At 37.5% G+C, this 17,125-nt stretch overlaps 1 protein-coding gene across 1 annotated transcript in view; it reads right to left on the reverse strand.

Moving 5' to 3' along the window:
• LOC121731033 (elongation of very long chain fatty acids protein 7-like) overlaps nucleotides 1-17,125 on the reverse strand; it is a 31,138-nt gene that overhangs the window by 7,401 nt on the left and 6,612 nt on the right. The window contains exons 3-6 of the mRNA XM_042120338.1: nucleotides 15,679-15,869; nucleotides 11,167-11,247; nucleotides 3,509-3,671; nucleotides 2,661-2,797 (exon numbers count right to left, since the gene is read on the reverse strand). Coding sequence (XP_041976272.1) covers nucleotides 2,661-2,797; nucleotides 3,509-3,671; nucleotides 11,167-11,247; nucleotides 15,679-15,869 — 572 coding nt within the window. The remainder of the gene's footprint in view (nucleotides 1-2,660; nucleotides 2,798-3,508; nucleotides 3,672-11,166; nucleotides 11,248-15,678; nucleotides 15,870-17,125) is intronic.

A 17,125-nucleotide genomic window follows, 5' to 3' on the forward strand; every position in this document is an offset into this window, starting at 1 on the left:
AAAGCTTAAGGCTCTGTGCGGAGAGATTTGGGAAATCGAAAACGAATAGTTACAGAAGAGATACAAAAGAAGTAGATTTAAGAAAAGGGGAAAATAGAAAAAAATATTTTAGAAGCTGATAATTTTTTGAAATGTGTATGGAAATAGTATTGAGAAATATAAGATCGAAAAGTGTTTCAGAAGTTGATTTTTTTTTGTCTTATTAATTTTTAAGAGAGTGGTATCAATAGCCTGATGAGTGACAAGAGTGTGATGGTTGAAGATGTTGCAATGATGTTACATTTGATTTTCAACCCTGAAGAAAATAAAATGGTAGAGTACAATTTTAAAGACAAATTGCATGTTGATTGTTAACGTTAAAAAATTGGGTGGGGAGAGTGCGGTACGGCTCTGCGCTCACCTCAAAATAGTAAAACAGTTTCTTATCACAGCCAGATGTAGGACGGCCTTCAACAAAACAGACTAACACCAAGACCGATTAAGTCGAACATGCAAATATTAATTTCACAATAGCTCTATTAACTTCAATGTCACCGATTTACGAAAGGCAAGTGATGAAAGTTACACAAACCGTAAAGGATATTAAACTGATGAGCCGCACCTAGAATTCTTTAAAACGAGACCTATGGCCGTTGTGGCGCAAGCGCATGACTTACAGATACTTGCATTAGGGATACATTTCTTATCCGCGGTAGGTATGCAATGAATCATCACAGTAAATTGCCCTAGGTACAACATTTTTTGGAGTTTTTTTTTTTTTTTATTGTTTGACAATTTCTTAATTTTTGCAAGACAAAATATCTTTTTTATGTACTATTCATTATCGCCTTTGATTGGCTAGTGTAAAAAATTAACCAATCAACAACGCTAGCGAAAAGATAAACTCTTGTCAAAAAAAACATAGAAACCGGGCATAAGAAATCAGAGAATTAAAACTGATTTAATTTGTAAATTTTCTTTGTTGTAAAGAATTTATATAGTTTTAATTTTAATAATATAATAAGCAGTTACTATAAATTAGTACTGTCTTACTATGTAGCAGGTGTAATACTATGTTTTAAATAGTCGATTGACTAACTAGCCAGGCGACTATATAATTTTATTGCAACAAAATTTGTAAGCAACCGGTTCGTAAGTTCAAACGTTGCATCTATCATTGTGCCTCATCCCCGTTTTGCATAGTGTGGGTCATAGTTTATTTCGTGTTATCTCTTTCTTTCGTCGCATTTATGAGAAGGATAGCATGATATTTTTGGTTAATTAGCAAGAACTGGTGCTAGTGCTATCATTGTACCTCATCACTGTTTTGCATTTTTTGTCTTTGACCTGTTCTTCGTTTGCCTTAACTTTTAAACAACTAGGTTCATTCTTCTTCAATATGATTTATGTGTGTGATATTCTAGCTACATCCGGCGAGTTGTGAAAGTGCAAATATTTATTCAACAACACGTAAAAATATAGATACATAATATCTATGAACATTATAAAGCTAGGCTCATTTTGTGTGGCGTCAGTGACTTGTAAGGCGTCCATTAGACGGTCATGCTCTGGTCAGTCATTACAATTTCCAATCAAGACTTTCGTTTAACTGCAGTTGGTGAGTGTTGGAATTAGGCTTCGTTCAAACCTACGCGACCAGGCGCGTCAAGTTGTCAAATGTGTGTTTTGAATACAAAACACACATTCAACAACTTGACGCAACTTGACGCTCCCGCTTCGCAGTCGTCTGGTCGCGTAGGTTTGAACGAAGCATTAACTTCACATTACATAGTCGTTCCGACTGATCGTCAGTCAGTTTTCACGCAAGAGAATTATGGACGACTGACTGACTGACGCATGATTGACGAAATGCCATTAAACGCGTTTACCCAAAAGTCATAATCGATGGTTGCATGACATAAAAACCAAAATATCCAGATAACTGTCAATCAATTTAATGCAACCATCAGTCACTGCATTAAACGGCAGGTTATTCAATACGTGAGTCATGACTGTGGTCAAACTAGCAGCAAAACCTACCGTGTAATGGATGCTTAAGTTAGGTTCTATATTTTACAGTTAAGATAACTGTTCTTTTGACGTAGTGCTGACTTACATTGATACAGCAGTTGCATCCACCACTGTATCAATGAATATCAATACTAAAATGCGAATGGCAAAATATATGGAGGACGCCCGCTAGTCCGTTGCGCCAAAATTTGTTTATCGCGACGGAACCGTACATTTTTCTGGGATAAAATCTACATAACTATCCTATGTCCTTTCCCGGGACTAAAGGTATCTCCATGCCAAATTGCAGCAAAATCAATCCAGCGGTTTACGCGTGAAGAGGAAACAGACAGACAGACAGACAAACAGACAGACAGACAGACACACTTTCGCATTTATAATATTAGTATAGTAAGTATATTGAAGTATGGAAGTATGGATATTATGACAATTCATGCTTAACATTACCATCGTGGTAAAGGTTGCAAACGCAAAGTGATAAGACGTATCCTGTCAGTGTATCTTTCGTATTTTTACTGTAGTCATGCCTAACCATGTTCTTCGATAGTGCGATGCAAAATTATGGTGCTAGTTGGTCCGCCACATCAACATTATAGAGCCTTTAAACTGGGGTTTATTTAATGGTGTCTATTGAGGTGTTATAAACTTACCAGCTGCAACGTGGTGAGGTGCTTCTTCCACCACAGGTACTTTTGGTACTGCGGGCCCATCGCCGCCATCATGTAGTAGCTGTACATGATCACGTGGACCAGGTTGTTCACGATGTTGGAGAACGTGCCGTGACCACCTGCAACGTAGAAAGAGGTTGGTTTGAATAGGAGGATAAAAACTAACTGTCGCACTCAGAGTGGAACATTAGTTACCCAAAATGTAATTAATTCAAAATTTTGACATAAGCCCCATACATTATCTGTCGAACTCGTCATTACATTGAAGGTTAATAGTAATTAAATGTCTCTGAGTACGGCGGTAAGAGTTTTGGTGTATCGTAACTCGTACTCTAAAACCACATCAATTAAGTTCATACGGCTTTAGAGTAGTTATTTTAAAACCACACTAGTAAAATAACTGCCTTGGCCTTCAAGGACTACTAGGTCCCCCAGCCTTAAGCAGGTAGAGGAGCATTTTGGGGTTTTAGTGGGTAGACCATACTGGGGAGTCCCACACACCCCGGCCGATGCATAATCAGCCGGGGATGCGGAAAACATTTCCGCGTGAAAAAAGGCATCTCCTGGCAAAGCAGTTTTTTGTCAACTTTTTTTTTAAATGCCCTCATAAGGTGAAAGAACCTCCACTTCTGAGCATACAAAAGAAAGTACAAACAAACAGTACAGTCAAACATAAAAAATATCCGACGAACATAGAACTTCCTCCTTTTAAGGAAGTGGTTTAAAATTGTAACACATAATCCAACAAAAAGTGCCCAACATACTCCAAGAATATACAATACAACCAAGAACCGCAATAAAATTACTTTTACCCGATACATTTGACTTACCGGCAATAAACTTGACCAGCACCCACGCCTCGAACGGCGTCAGGGAGTGGTGGTAGAGGTGGAGCCAGGTGATCTGACTCTTCTTCTTCCGCAACACGAAGAAGATCGTGTCTGCGAACTCCGACAGCTTGGAGAAGTAGTACACCCAGCATAGATGCAGCATCTGGAAATACGTGGGTTATATGTCACCTGCTTTTAAAGGAAAATTTGAGAAAGAAACCATTTTGCCGGTATTGATGTCATTCATTCAGGGGCTTGCTGTCTATCTTTGCTAAGTCCCATAAAAGAGGACGTGTGAAGTGTAGATAGTAATTTGAAATTATTTTCAAACTACTGGTCATTATAGACCTGTCATTAGTTCACTTGGCTTTGTAGAGCGTAGAGCCATATTAAGGTGACGCCGCGTTAAAGTAAAAAAACCATGTTGGATATGTTTTAGATTGCTTGTTTTCTATGAGAAGCCGGCCCGGCCTCTCATAGAAAACAAGCAATGGAATAGCAAACAATGGAAAGGGCGTAAGAGACAAAATGGTTTTTGTCGCGTAATTTAAAAACCATAAATACATTTCATTTAAGCTACAAATTAAAGTGTATGCTTAAACCAATCTATGCACAAATTTTGAAAGCTTAAATCACTCTCCTCTGTTGGCAAAATAGGAATCCCTTTTTTACAGAGGTCTTTTTGATTGATTATTCTGTGTTACAAAAGTTGACCAATCGTATTATGTTATGGGTATTTCAATGACAAAGACATGATGAATACTGACAATGAACTTTAATTTCTTAACATATATTGCTACAGCCAAATTATCAAGGCCTCGGCTTGAGTCAAAATGATAAGTTTTTCCTCCTTTCTCGTTGTGGGTAAAAACTTAAGAAAGCGCCTATTTGTATAACCATCGAAAACTGTGAAGTCATTATGCAATTTTTTCTAATTAATTTTATGTAGCTGATAGTAACTAAAATGATTTAGATTCATATATTTCCTGCCTACTATAATATTTGTGTTGGTCTTTCCATTACTTTCTAGTAATCTATTCTTTATATCTATGCCTATCAATATGATGTTACTTCTCTTGACCTTTCTTCTTCTCTTCTATTTCTGTGGACCCATGATATTATTATATCAACACGAGTGGATACAAACGCACATCATATTCGCCTAGGATAGCCTAGTCTAGCCGTCTATTGTTGACTGCTAATTCGTGATGGAAATCTGGAGTATTTATCACTAGATGATTCCTGTAACTCCGTTGCGCCATTTTAGTTTGTCGCGCGGGAACCGAACTATTTCGGTACCTATAAAAAGTATCCTAAGTCCTGTCCCGTGGCTCAAAGTATCCTCATAGCAAACAGCAAAATCGGTAAGCGGTTTGGGCGTAAAAAGGTAACAGACAGACAGACACACTTAACACAAGTATGGATAGCCCATCGTGGACGGTGGAGAGTACTAAAATTTTATTATGCTTCTGCTTTAGGTATATCGTTTTTAAACTGATACTCTAATAAAAAATGAGTATTACTAAGACTTCGATGTCTGTCCATCTGTCTGTCTCCAGGCTGTAACTCAAAAACCGCTATAGCTAGACCTTTGAAATTTTCACAGATTGTGTATGTCTATTGCTGCTATAACAACAAATAAAAACAAAATAAATTAAACATTTAGCGGGGGCTCCCATACAACAAACGTGATTTTTTTGCTATTTTTTTGCTCGATATCAATAACGGTAACACATAGGCATTTGAAATATTCACAAAATACTCATTGTAGGCTATAATAATGAATAATAAAATTCGAATAAATTAAATTATAAAGGGGGGCTCCCATACAAAAAACACAATTTCAGCCTATTTTTGCTCTATTGTGGTTCGGAACCCTTCGTGCGCGAGTCCAACTCGCACTTGGCCGATTTTCGTAATACAGATTATGAACGTCCAATCTACCGCCTACCACCGGTTCGGGAACTAGCCCTGCGAGAAGAACCGGCATAAGAAACTCGTTCGGGGCCATCTTTTACCAAAAAGTATAGAAAACATCAATTAAATTCTTTGATACATTTAATTGAGTACTTTTCCTGACGTATCCACCTAAGAAGTGCTCACAATTTACTATATTGATGATTTAATCGTAGCCTTTTCCTCAAGTCCAATTTCTTGTCTCGGCGCGACGTCACGTCACACTTTCACTGTTACGTCACAAGTTCACGGCGACGGCCAGACCACGCGAAGGTTGGGGTCACGCGAAACGAGCGTAGAACACCTGATTGTAAGTGAATCGGTTTGGTCTTTTGGGAGATGAATTTTCAGCGCTGATTTTTTAACTCTGATCATTCTGTGAGTTAATCTTAGGACATTGTGACATAATTTGTAAAATGTTTTAAATATGATTTTAAAATTAAAAATCTGAAAAAGCTCTCATATCAATAGATATGGCTGGCTTTTGTTGATGGACTTTCGAAAATGGGTATTCGCCATTCATCTGTATTCTGTAGTACTTATATTAATTATATTCTTATGTGGGTATATTGTTTCAATTATTTTGCTGTTTAAAAATTTTTTTTCTATTACCATTTTAGCTTTCCTCGCATTTCCTCCTAAGTGCCTTATCACACTGGCGATTAGCGAGCGACTTGATTTGAAAACGCCGAAGGCAAGCTGCGTGCACGCCGCGCAATCGCGGCGTCATCGCGGCGTGTGCGCTGCGCAGTCGCGTCGCTTTCAAATCGCTCGCTAATCACTAGTGTGATAAGGCCCTAACTGTTTAGTTACTTTGACATACATCAAAAGTGTGCCGATGCGATTACTATAGCTTCACATAGTATAGTTTTTCTCTTTATGAATCTGCGGCTTGAAACCATTGGATGCTCTCGTTTTGTTCAGATCTAAATAACACTAAAATTATTGTAACTTGACCACTTGGTCTAAATGCCATCCGTTTGTGCGGCTTATATACGTCACCATTTAATTGTGTAGCATTAAATACGCTAGCATCTAGCGGTATGCTTTCGTTTTGATTTAAACGTCAACAAAAATATTGAAGCTCAAAATTAACGTGACATTTTATTATTTACAGCATTACTGCTACAGCCCAGACTGCCTGGCAGCATGAATTTATATAATCAACTAGATGGCGCCCGCAACTCCGTTGCCTCAAAATTCGTTTATAACTGGGAACTGTATATTTTTCCGGAATAAAAAGTATCCTATGTCCTTCCCCGGGACTCAAGGTATCTCCATGCCAAATTTCAGCAAAATCGGTTTAGCGGTTTGGGCGTGAAGCGGTAACGAAGTTATTTGTCAATATTGTACTGTTTTAAAATAAACTAACAATTGGAAAGTGCAACAACATCTCAAGTTGACCGATATCGTAGAGCTACGCACATGTAGACAGAACTCGGACACATAACACATTGTAATGTGTTTTAAAATGTATTTTATTCGTGGTAAGTGAATCATCACTACTAATGCAGATCACTCTTGATACATGTTTAATTAACTTATTAGTTTGTTTTCATTATTTTTATGATTTTCACATTTTTTTTCTTTTTTTCTACATACTGATATTCATATGGAAAACCCTCTTCATGACTTCGACATGGCTTCGATGGGTAACAATGATTGCGCAATCTACAGTATACATGATCTACTTCAATTATAGGCAACGATTGACGAATGTTCTGCCCTCTTTCAGGTTCTTAATCGACTATATTTGCCAAACATGGATAGGCCGCGTAGCCCAATAAGTATTTATTTTTATTGCTTCCCTCCTTATATTTTATTCTAATATTTTATAATAAATAATATTTGTATTCTACATTATATATTTTAATCTGTAATCATTAATTTTCAAATATTATGGTATTCCTTGTTATTGCGTTATAAAAAGTAATAAGTACTTTTGCTAATTTCCTAGTAATTATAATAACATTAAACAAAGAGATAATTAATCAGTCATCCTCTATACATACCGCGCAATTGTATTCCTAATTATAATCTAGATTAAAGACTTAGATTTTTAATTGTAAATTAGCCTTTTTAATTAATTTAACCTTTGCAGCACTTCAATTAAGATTATTATTCGTAATATTAAAAAAGTATTTTCCCATTTTAAGTTAAAAAAGCTATACCAATATTGCAATACAATTGGTATGAAGAATACTTTTTGGTTCTGAGCTATTTCATTAAGGTCATCCCCCGAGCAAACGACCTTGACCATACATTTGACCCCTGGCCGAGATCGCACAAAAATCCTATTTTTTTACTTATCCTAGTTCAAAATTGATGTAAAAAAATTTAAACGGGGAATATGTAGTTAGTAAAATTGTCTATCTATTGTCGCGTGTTTCAAATAAACATAATTTGTAAATACTAGGGAGATGCTGAAAACATGCTTCAATTTTAATAAATTGGTATTGCTTTGGAAGCTAATACCATGAGTATAATAAACAGAAATAGAAAATTTAAAACGGGAAAAGGAAGTATTTTTGTTATAACTTTGTAGCTTTCAAATTACGAGTTTATAAGGTTCTAAATACGGTAAATTACGAAATGTCCGTAGGAGAAGGGCCTTAGGGAGCATACCCATACTACGTGACCTACTTTTTAAGATTTTTTGACCCCCCCCCCCCCCCCCCTGGTGACCACGCGTGGTATATGCCCCCCCCCCCCCCCCTTCAATTGTTCACGTGGTACTGACAAGAATAATTTTTAATCATTTTGCAAGTTGAAAGAGTAGATACTAGATAGCAAATGAAAATAATTTGACTCATATATTTTGTGCTTATTATGTTATTTATTACAAAATACTCTTTGCATGTTTATAATAATTATTACTACTTAATTATATAAGGGAATAAAAATAACGATCTCCAAAAAATACATTGATACCCAATAGATTGCCAAAAAAAAAAAAACTTGACACCAATAAAAAAAAAACTTTACTGTGAAAGTAGCAGCGTTGAATGAGCAATTTTTTTTTTCTCCATACAGAAGTGAAAAAAATGATCTTTCAGCGCTGCTACTTTCACAGTGAACTCTATGTTAGGAACCCATACACATCCTAAAGTATTATCACTTAGATTTATGTATAATATTGTATAATAACTAGCGACCCGCCCCGGCTTCGCACAGCCCGGGTATAATAAAATATATAGCCACTGAAAAAATTATTAAAATCGATTCAGCAGTTTTGATTTATATTCTTTACTTATACTCTATCTATATCTGCCCGTGGCCGGTGGCCCGCATTGCTCGGTACCGCCGCAAAAGCTAAGTCTCGCAATTTTTAAATTTGTAATATCTTCGTAAATATTATATTTATTAAAATCATCTGCTGTAAAGGGCCATATAGATCTACTAGCTGTTGCCCGCGACTCCGTCCGCGTGGACTTCAGCTTGTAGCGTGCGGTAGATGCCGTTTCCATGTAGGCTACAGAAATGCTTCCGCAGTACGATTATTTCAAACTTCAAAAATCTTCTTATAGCTTCAAAGAAACTCGCGAAAACTTTCATTATCCTTACTCGTACCACCTCTTATAGAAACACGTTTGAGTAAGCGCTTGTGCGATGTAGGACGACGCACAGCGTCATCTATTATTAATTTTTGGAACTAACTTAATTTGAACAAATTTACGTATAAACACTCCTTTACAACCCCTTTTTCCATTTGAAAAGTAGCCTATGTCCTTTCTCAGGCTTTAGACTATCTGTGTACAAAGTTTCATTACAATCGGTTCAGTAGTTTTGGGGTGATAGCGAGACAGACAGACAGACAGATAGAGGTACTTTCGCATTTATAATATTAGTATAGATATTCAATTTACAATGTATTTAAAGTGGTTTTATTGAATAAGGATTAATGCCGTATTGGTTAAAATCGCTTCGAAAATTAGCCATTACAACATTTTGTAGAATCGGAACAAATCTTTTGACACAGTTACTGTTCCTTAGTTTATATTATTCGTGGTGTTTTTAGTATTTTACTTGCAATTTTTTCATATTTTCAGACTTGAATGAATATTTCAACAATTAAATTAGCCTAAACGGTTCAGCTGTTCTGGAGAGCTGTTCTGTTTACATAAATATTACAAAAGATGCTACTGCCGTTTGAATATGCCTACTCAGGTTAATTAATTAGTTATTAGTTAAACAGTAATATTTCATAACAAATGTGTTTTCTGCTCTGATGGATATGAAGCCTTCATTACCATATTTTTGCTTTCGCTTTTTGTTTTGTTTTGTAACTTTATCACGAGTAGGCATAGTTTCGTTGACTTTGACATTGTATTTTTTTTTGTTAAATAGCTAAAATGTAATTTGTTTGTACCACTTTTCATTTTATATACAATTTATAAAAATCTATGTCTCTGCTTTTTGCTATAGTCTAGTTGTAAGCCGTGCGGTAGCGCGTGTTTCTTTCTCTCTCTCTTCTTTTATATTTTTTTATCTCTTTTTTGTTGAATGTATACATACAGGTTTTTTGTACCTACATAAGAAATAACTTCGTTACATCCGGGTGTCCCTTGACACCTCTCAAGTTTTTTTTTAATTAAATTAGGCAACTATGGGTAACGAGCAAATGGGTATTACCTGATGGAAAGCAACGAAAATCGGTCATGGATATTCGCAACATCAGACGAATTTGCAATTCGCAGCGTTACATCATAATTTGATTGATTCAGTCCTACGAATAATAAAAAAACTAATTCAGTCACTCAAAAACCGGAAAACATTATTTATGTCTGTTCTAACCGCCATTTCTGGTCATTCCTACTCCTATGTCTGCGCGGTTTCTCGCGACCGGTATCAGGCCATCTTTGCTTTCTATGGCTAATGACTTTTACCGCTTCATACTCTGCGCCTGTGTCGTACGTCATTTTTTTAGCAAACGAGCTGGGCCCACGAAATGGAAAGTGATCACACCGGTTCAGGTTCCGGCGTCAAATATATCATTGATTACCTACTCGTTGTGAAAATATTTATTGATGTAGTTTTATCTTTTTGTCTTTTGTTTACATAATCCTCGTCACTTTTGTGATTGGGTATTCGATATATTTTTTTAATGAAATAAGGGGGCAAACGAGCAAACGGGTCACCTGATGGAAAGCAACTTCCGTCGCCCATGGACACTCGCAGCAGCAGAAGAGCTGCAAGTGCATTGCTGGCCTTTTAGGAGGGAATCGAGCCGGCACGAATGGGCCGGCTCGAAAGGAGAAATACCACGTTCTCACTGAAAACCGGCGTGAAACAGCGCTTGCGCTGTGTTTCGCCGAGTGAGTGAGTTTACCGGAGGCCCAATCCCCTACCCTCCCTTATTCCCTTCCCTTCCCTACCCTCGCCTATCCCCTTCCCTTCCCTAACCTCCTCTATTACCCTATTCCCTCTTCAAAGGCCGGCAATGCACCTGCAGCTCAGAAGAGCTCGCAGCATCCATGAGTGTCCATGAGGGGACCCGTTTGCTCGTTTGCCCCCTTATTTCATTAAAAAAATGGGGTGGCGATTCAGCTTGGACAGGCGATTAGACTAGTGAGCAGTGACTTGCCGCACGGCTAAAATCGACGCGTAGAAATCCACCATTAACAACCAAGTCGTTGCATTTAAAGTTTCCTTAGCGCGTGCGGACGCTGTCTTTTTGTTTGCTCGTATGTTTGTTTACTCACCCGTCTCGCTTTCTCGCTGTCACTGTAGTCCACTGGCTGGCACGTGAGGCTGTAGTCGTCCCACCATCCTGACATCAGGTGCTGGAACAGAGAGTGATCGTTAGTATAGTGGCCTAACGTATTAGTATGATTGAATCACTAACATAAACTGCACAGTATTTAAATATTATAAGTACACACACCAAAATTATAATACGAAGATGACTTTGAATGTAATTTTAATGATTTGGATAACTATAGCTTTAGCTCCAACTACGATAATTTTTATTTTTACGGAAAATTTACAAAAAAAATCGCGGGCCGAACTCTATGTTGGAAATTCGTCAATCGAATATTTTTGATAAGTAATCTAATTTCAAGTAGTAAACTCAAAAGATAGGGCACAGAATTATAGTAGAAAATGGCAACGCCATTGCGCTAAAATTCGTTTATCCGCGGGAACCGTACATTTTCCGGGACTCAAAGTATCTCCACACCTTACAGCAAAATCAGTTGAGCGGCTTGGTCACTTTCGCATATATTATAATTATATGTATATGTATAATATGTATAATATGTATAATACTAGCAACCCGCCCCGGCTTCGCACGGGTATAAAATATATAGCCTACACTCACTGAAGAAATGATTAAAATTTAAAATCGATTCAGTAGTTTCTAATTATATTCATTACTTCCCGTGGCCCGCATCGGCCGGTACAATAAAGTTAATATACCTAGCGGAATAGAGCAACAATCTCGAGCTGTCAAACTTAACCGACTAGTCGGCACATTCTTACAAAAAATGTTATTGTGGGATATCCAGAAGAGAATATACGATTGCGGAGTAGACCTTCTCATAGTGTACAATATTTAGTACATTATTTTGATAAATCTCCTATGGTTCAGCCTGCGTTTGCAATGTAAGCGGAAAAAATATATAATTATTTACGACATCACATTAGAAACCCCAAAAAAAAACAGTATTTCTCCACTATTTAATGAATGTTTTTATACTTATAAACCTTCCTTTTTAATCACTCTATCTAGTAAAGAAAACCGCATCAAAATCCGTTGCGTAGTTTTAAACATTTAAGGGAGCAAAGGGACATGAGGGAAAAAATGCGACATTGTTTTATATTATATTGTAGTGATTATGACATATACATATAAACGGTATACGTATACATGAAGTTAGAGACAAAATGTAGTAGAAATCTTAGTAATTAATAAAAGAAGATGAGTTATAGGGAGTATAGCCTGTGATTATTCACCTGGCTCCTTGACCGTCTTGCGCCGCCGCTCGAGGTTACAACGATCATTGGGAAATTACAAATTGGTTAATACTTAACGATGATATCTCAGCATTCCAGTTAATATAGCAATATTTTATACTTAGCCTGAACATAACGCTATACAAGCGACATCATGCTGTCTGATTTTGCTTATAGCGTTATCGAAATTACCGTACTATTGCAGACAAAATATATCCCATCAATGCACTAAAGAATCTTCAAAATCTTTTAGTAAGTTTTTTTTAAGCCCCGACAAAAAAGAGGGGTGTTATAAGTTTGACGTGTCTGTCTGTCTGTCTGTCTGTCTGTCTGTCTGTGGCATCGTAGCATCCAAACGCGTGGACCGATTTTGATCTAGTTTTTTTTGTTTGAAAGCTGACTTAATTGAGAGTGTTCTTAGCTATAGTTCATTATCATCAGCCTGCTCCGTGCTGAAAAATCGTAGTTCATCTGGTTCGTGAAGGGCCGATTAGCAACTTGCAGTCGTTTGGTGGGCTTTATTGCATTCTAAGTCGTGGCATTCATGAATATTTACACATTAATGGAAAGTTGACCTGGTGCTGCAGCATCACCTGGTAATCAATAGGATACCCAACTCCTCACCAACTTAGAGCAATGGTTTCGTGTTTGGGCTCATTTTAATTGCGACAACTAGCAAGACGTAGATACCTAACCAATAAATGTTTGCATGCTGCTGCTGCAGCATCACCTGGGTTCTATAGGAGCCGAGCCCCATATGAACCCAAAGTGGAGGTTTTATGTTTGGACTCATATTGACGCGTGACGGCCTCATCCAAAGGGACATTCCTAGATAGTATTCATTGGGATATAATATGATCCTGTTGATAGGAATTATTTTGCACTATAACCAACACAAGTTTAAAAAGCATGAAATAAAATTAAATTAAGAAATTTAAAAAAACCCCCGCCAAACAACTTTAAAAAGTAATGAAATAATATATTTTACTGACTTTAAGTTTAAATAATTCCTAAGTGTAAAGTGATATTTTAGTCCATAATTGTTGTCAAGGTGTGTCGGGGGACCGCTAATGTAGATGTTTGATTTGACAAAACATTATAGTATCGAGACAATCAGTGACATGGCGATACAAAATGCAAAAGACACTGTTGGCGGTCCCTCGACACACCGTGACAACAATTATGGACTAAAATATCACTTTACACTTAGGAATTATTTAAACTTAAAGTCAGTAAAATATATTACTTCATTACTTTTTAAAGTTGTTTGGCGGGTGTTTTTTTAAATTTCTTAATTTAATTTTATTATGAAATAAGGGGGCAAACGAGCAAACGGGTCACCTGATGGAAAGCAACTTCCGTCGCCCATGGAAACTTGCAACATCAGAAGAGCTGCAGGTACGTTGCCGGCCTTTTAAGAGGGAGGATAAGGAAGGGAATAGAGAAGGTTAGGGAAGGGAATAGGGTAGGAGATTGGGCCTCCGGTAAACTCACTCACTCGGCGAAACACAGCGCAAGCGCTGATTCACGCCTGTTTTCTGTGAGCCCGTGGTATTTCTCCGGTCGAGCCGGCCCAGTCGTGCCGAAGCATGGCTCTACCACGTAAAATTCACGTGAGTACAAAATAAATTACCGTTATTGTTTCTGTCACATGAAAAGTGTGAAATCTTGAGTACTTGGAGACCTCGCACCGCCGAGGACGCGGCCTCAGCTCATGAGAATCATTATTATACTCATTGTCATCATCGTGCTGTCATAACACTAACAAGCCTTAGATAAGTAATTTATTGATTGCTGCGAAGCAACTCAACTTTCTCTGCTGAGGGCATAGCTAGCATATATATCTTTTTTTATGAAAGAAGGGGGCAAACGAGCAAACGGGTCACCTGATGGAAAGCAACTTCCGTCACCCATGGACACTCGCAGCATCAGAAGAGCTGCAGGTGCGTTGCCGGCCTTTTAAGAGGGAATAGGGAAGGGTAGGGATGGGAAGGGAAGGGAATAGGGGAGGATAGGGAAGGGAATTGGGCCTCCGGTAAACTCACTCACTCGGCGAAACACAGCGCACACAAGCGCTGTTTCACGCCGGTTTTCTGTGAGAACGTGGTATTTCTCCGGTCGAGCCGGCCCGTTCGTGCCGAAGCATGGCTCTCCCACGTATGAATTAAGAATGAAGAGTCAGATGCGAGCGCAATCTGACATTTTGTATTAAAGAAGGAAAGAAACTTTATTTGGCAAAACAATAATTATGTACTTACAATACAAAATTATTATTTTTAACAAAAAATTAAAACCGACTTCCAAGGTAAAACAATAATAATATGAACTAAAAAGTATTAAATAACTCTTACTGTATAATAGTGCCTTTTTCAGAATTCGTCTAAATCTCAACTATTTCTGTACATACTACAGTCTTACTTACAAATTACCGTTATATCGCCAAGTTGCCATCTATAAGTATATGTAAATATATATATATGTCGCAGCCAACTGGTTAAAATAGCCGTTTGCTTAAAATAGCTGTTTGATTGAACGGCTATTTTAACCAGTGGACTGTTACATATACAAGGTATAACAAAACTAAGTGATAATACTTCAGGGTGTGTATGTGTTTCTTATAATATAGAGTTTAATGTGAAAGTAGCAGCGCTAAAGGGCAATATTTTGTTTTTTTAAGTGATTTGTATGGCCTAACGCCCGCGGGTCATGAATTTCCCCTACAAAAGTTTCCGAAAAAAAATACTTTTTCAGCCCTGATACTTTCACAGGCAACTCGATATAGGGTACCTTTATACACCTTAATGTTAATCACTTAGTTTTGTTACACCCTGTATATTTGAATGCGCCGAAAGGAGAATTTATGTGTTTTGCACACTCATCAGCCGGAACGCCTCGTTGGATTGAGGGACCTACCAGACAGAGAGCGGTCACGCGGTCAATCGTGCAAGCGGTCAGTTTTGCGTTCTTTGTGTTGTACTACCTACGTTATATAGAGATACTCACACAAGGGGCGTTCTGACCGCATCAAAATTCCGCCTGTGTGACTGACCGCTTGAACGCAAAATACGAAACCCTTAGATAAATAATGGGTCTCGCGCGCGTGGTCGTAGCACCCATCATTTATTTAAGGCGCGACCGCTCTCTGTCTGATAGGTCCCTAAGCATGAGAAATTCACGTGTACTGTGAGAGTGACACTGATTGTATCAAACAGTCGGATTTTGTATTTAAGTTATTTTAGTTGTGCTAATAGACATCTCACCTCATAAAACATATACGATGACAGCAGCACTTGGAAGGCATTGTATGACACCAGCACGCTGGTCAGTTTGAAGGGTTTCCTGTTGGCCATCCACATGGGCCCGGCGACCATCACGAAGGCGAGGTACAGAACTACCATCACGCCCGTCACTATCGGCGTGTCGAACAGGAACCATCCTTGCACGCGGGGATCTGGAAGAGACGTCAATCAATCAATAATTTACTATGTTCCATGTATAGAAATCACTATCTAATATATAAAATTCTCGTGTTACAATGTTAGATAGCGTACTCCTCCGAAATGGCTTTGCTGATTTTAACCAAATTTTACATGCATATTCAGTGGGTCTGAGAATCGGCTACTGGGTACTTTTTATATTGATAAGTGCATTTGTTGAATAAATAATAGTAAATTGTTACAACTCGAGACTGATGGCGACCATTGTTTGTGAGATGGGATAGCGATGGACGTTGCCATGGTGATATACTTATTTAATCACTCCAATAAAATAATACGGGCTAAATACTTTATATGGCAACGAAACGTTTGCCGGGACAGCTAGTAATATTATAATAATAACTAGCTAAAAGCCGAGCTTCGTGAGGGCTCGCGTCGTCACACCTTGACTGACTGATGATAACACATCTACATACAAATAAAAATTACTATGTTAAGACCCAATTTCACCAACCTCTGTTTGTTAAATCCTAACAAGGCATTACTTAACGGACCTTGGAAAATTAAACAGACTGTTAAAATACTTATGTCCCACAGTAAAAATTTAACAGCGGATTAGTAAATGCAACGTTAAGTGAACAATGAGTGAATAACATTCAATTCGTTCGTTTTCGACGAAATTGCAATGTACAAGTTTAATACGATATATTGGCTGCAATGTGTCATTTTCACCTTATTCGTATAATACGTCATCTGGCAATGAGTTTCTAAAATACTAGAGTAGCAATGTCTTACAAAAGATTCTCAGAAATGCGTAACCACTTTTTTGTTCAAAAGACAATGTCAAGTCATATATTCGTTATGTCATTATGTATGTGAGATATGCCTGCAGGCATCTTCGAAGTGGCAACGCGTTGCTACCGTAAACTTCCAATCTAGTTACGTTAGTAACATAGAATATCATTGTCATCTGGTAGATAATGCGACCAAATTAAAATATCACTGATCGCATACATTTGTTACACTACAATAGTTCTTTTTAATTTACCAGGTTAATAATTATGATCTGTCAAAGCTGAAAACATGAATCATGATACAAACTTTTATTTACTTATTTCGAGTTGGTAATTTTGATACAAGTCAGTGTATTTGCAATGTCAAAGAAAATCCGAGGGCTGAATTTTTGACAAAATGAAAATAAATATTTATGCATAACATGAAAAATAATAAATAATATGTAAGGATGTGGCGAAACATGGCGGCAACACTC

The sequence above is a fragment of the Aricia agestis genome, chromosome 10, assembly GCF_905147365.1.
Source record: "Aricia agestis chromosome 10, ilAriAges1.1, whole genome shotgun sequence".
Taxonomy (NCBI): Eukaryota; Metazoa; Arthropoda; class Insecta; order Lepidoptera; family Lycaenidae; genus Aricia; species Aricia agestis.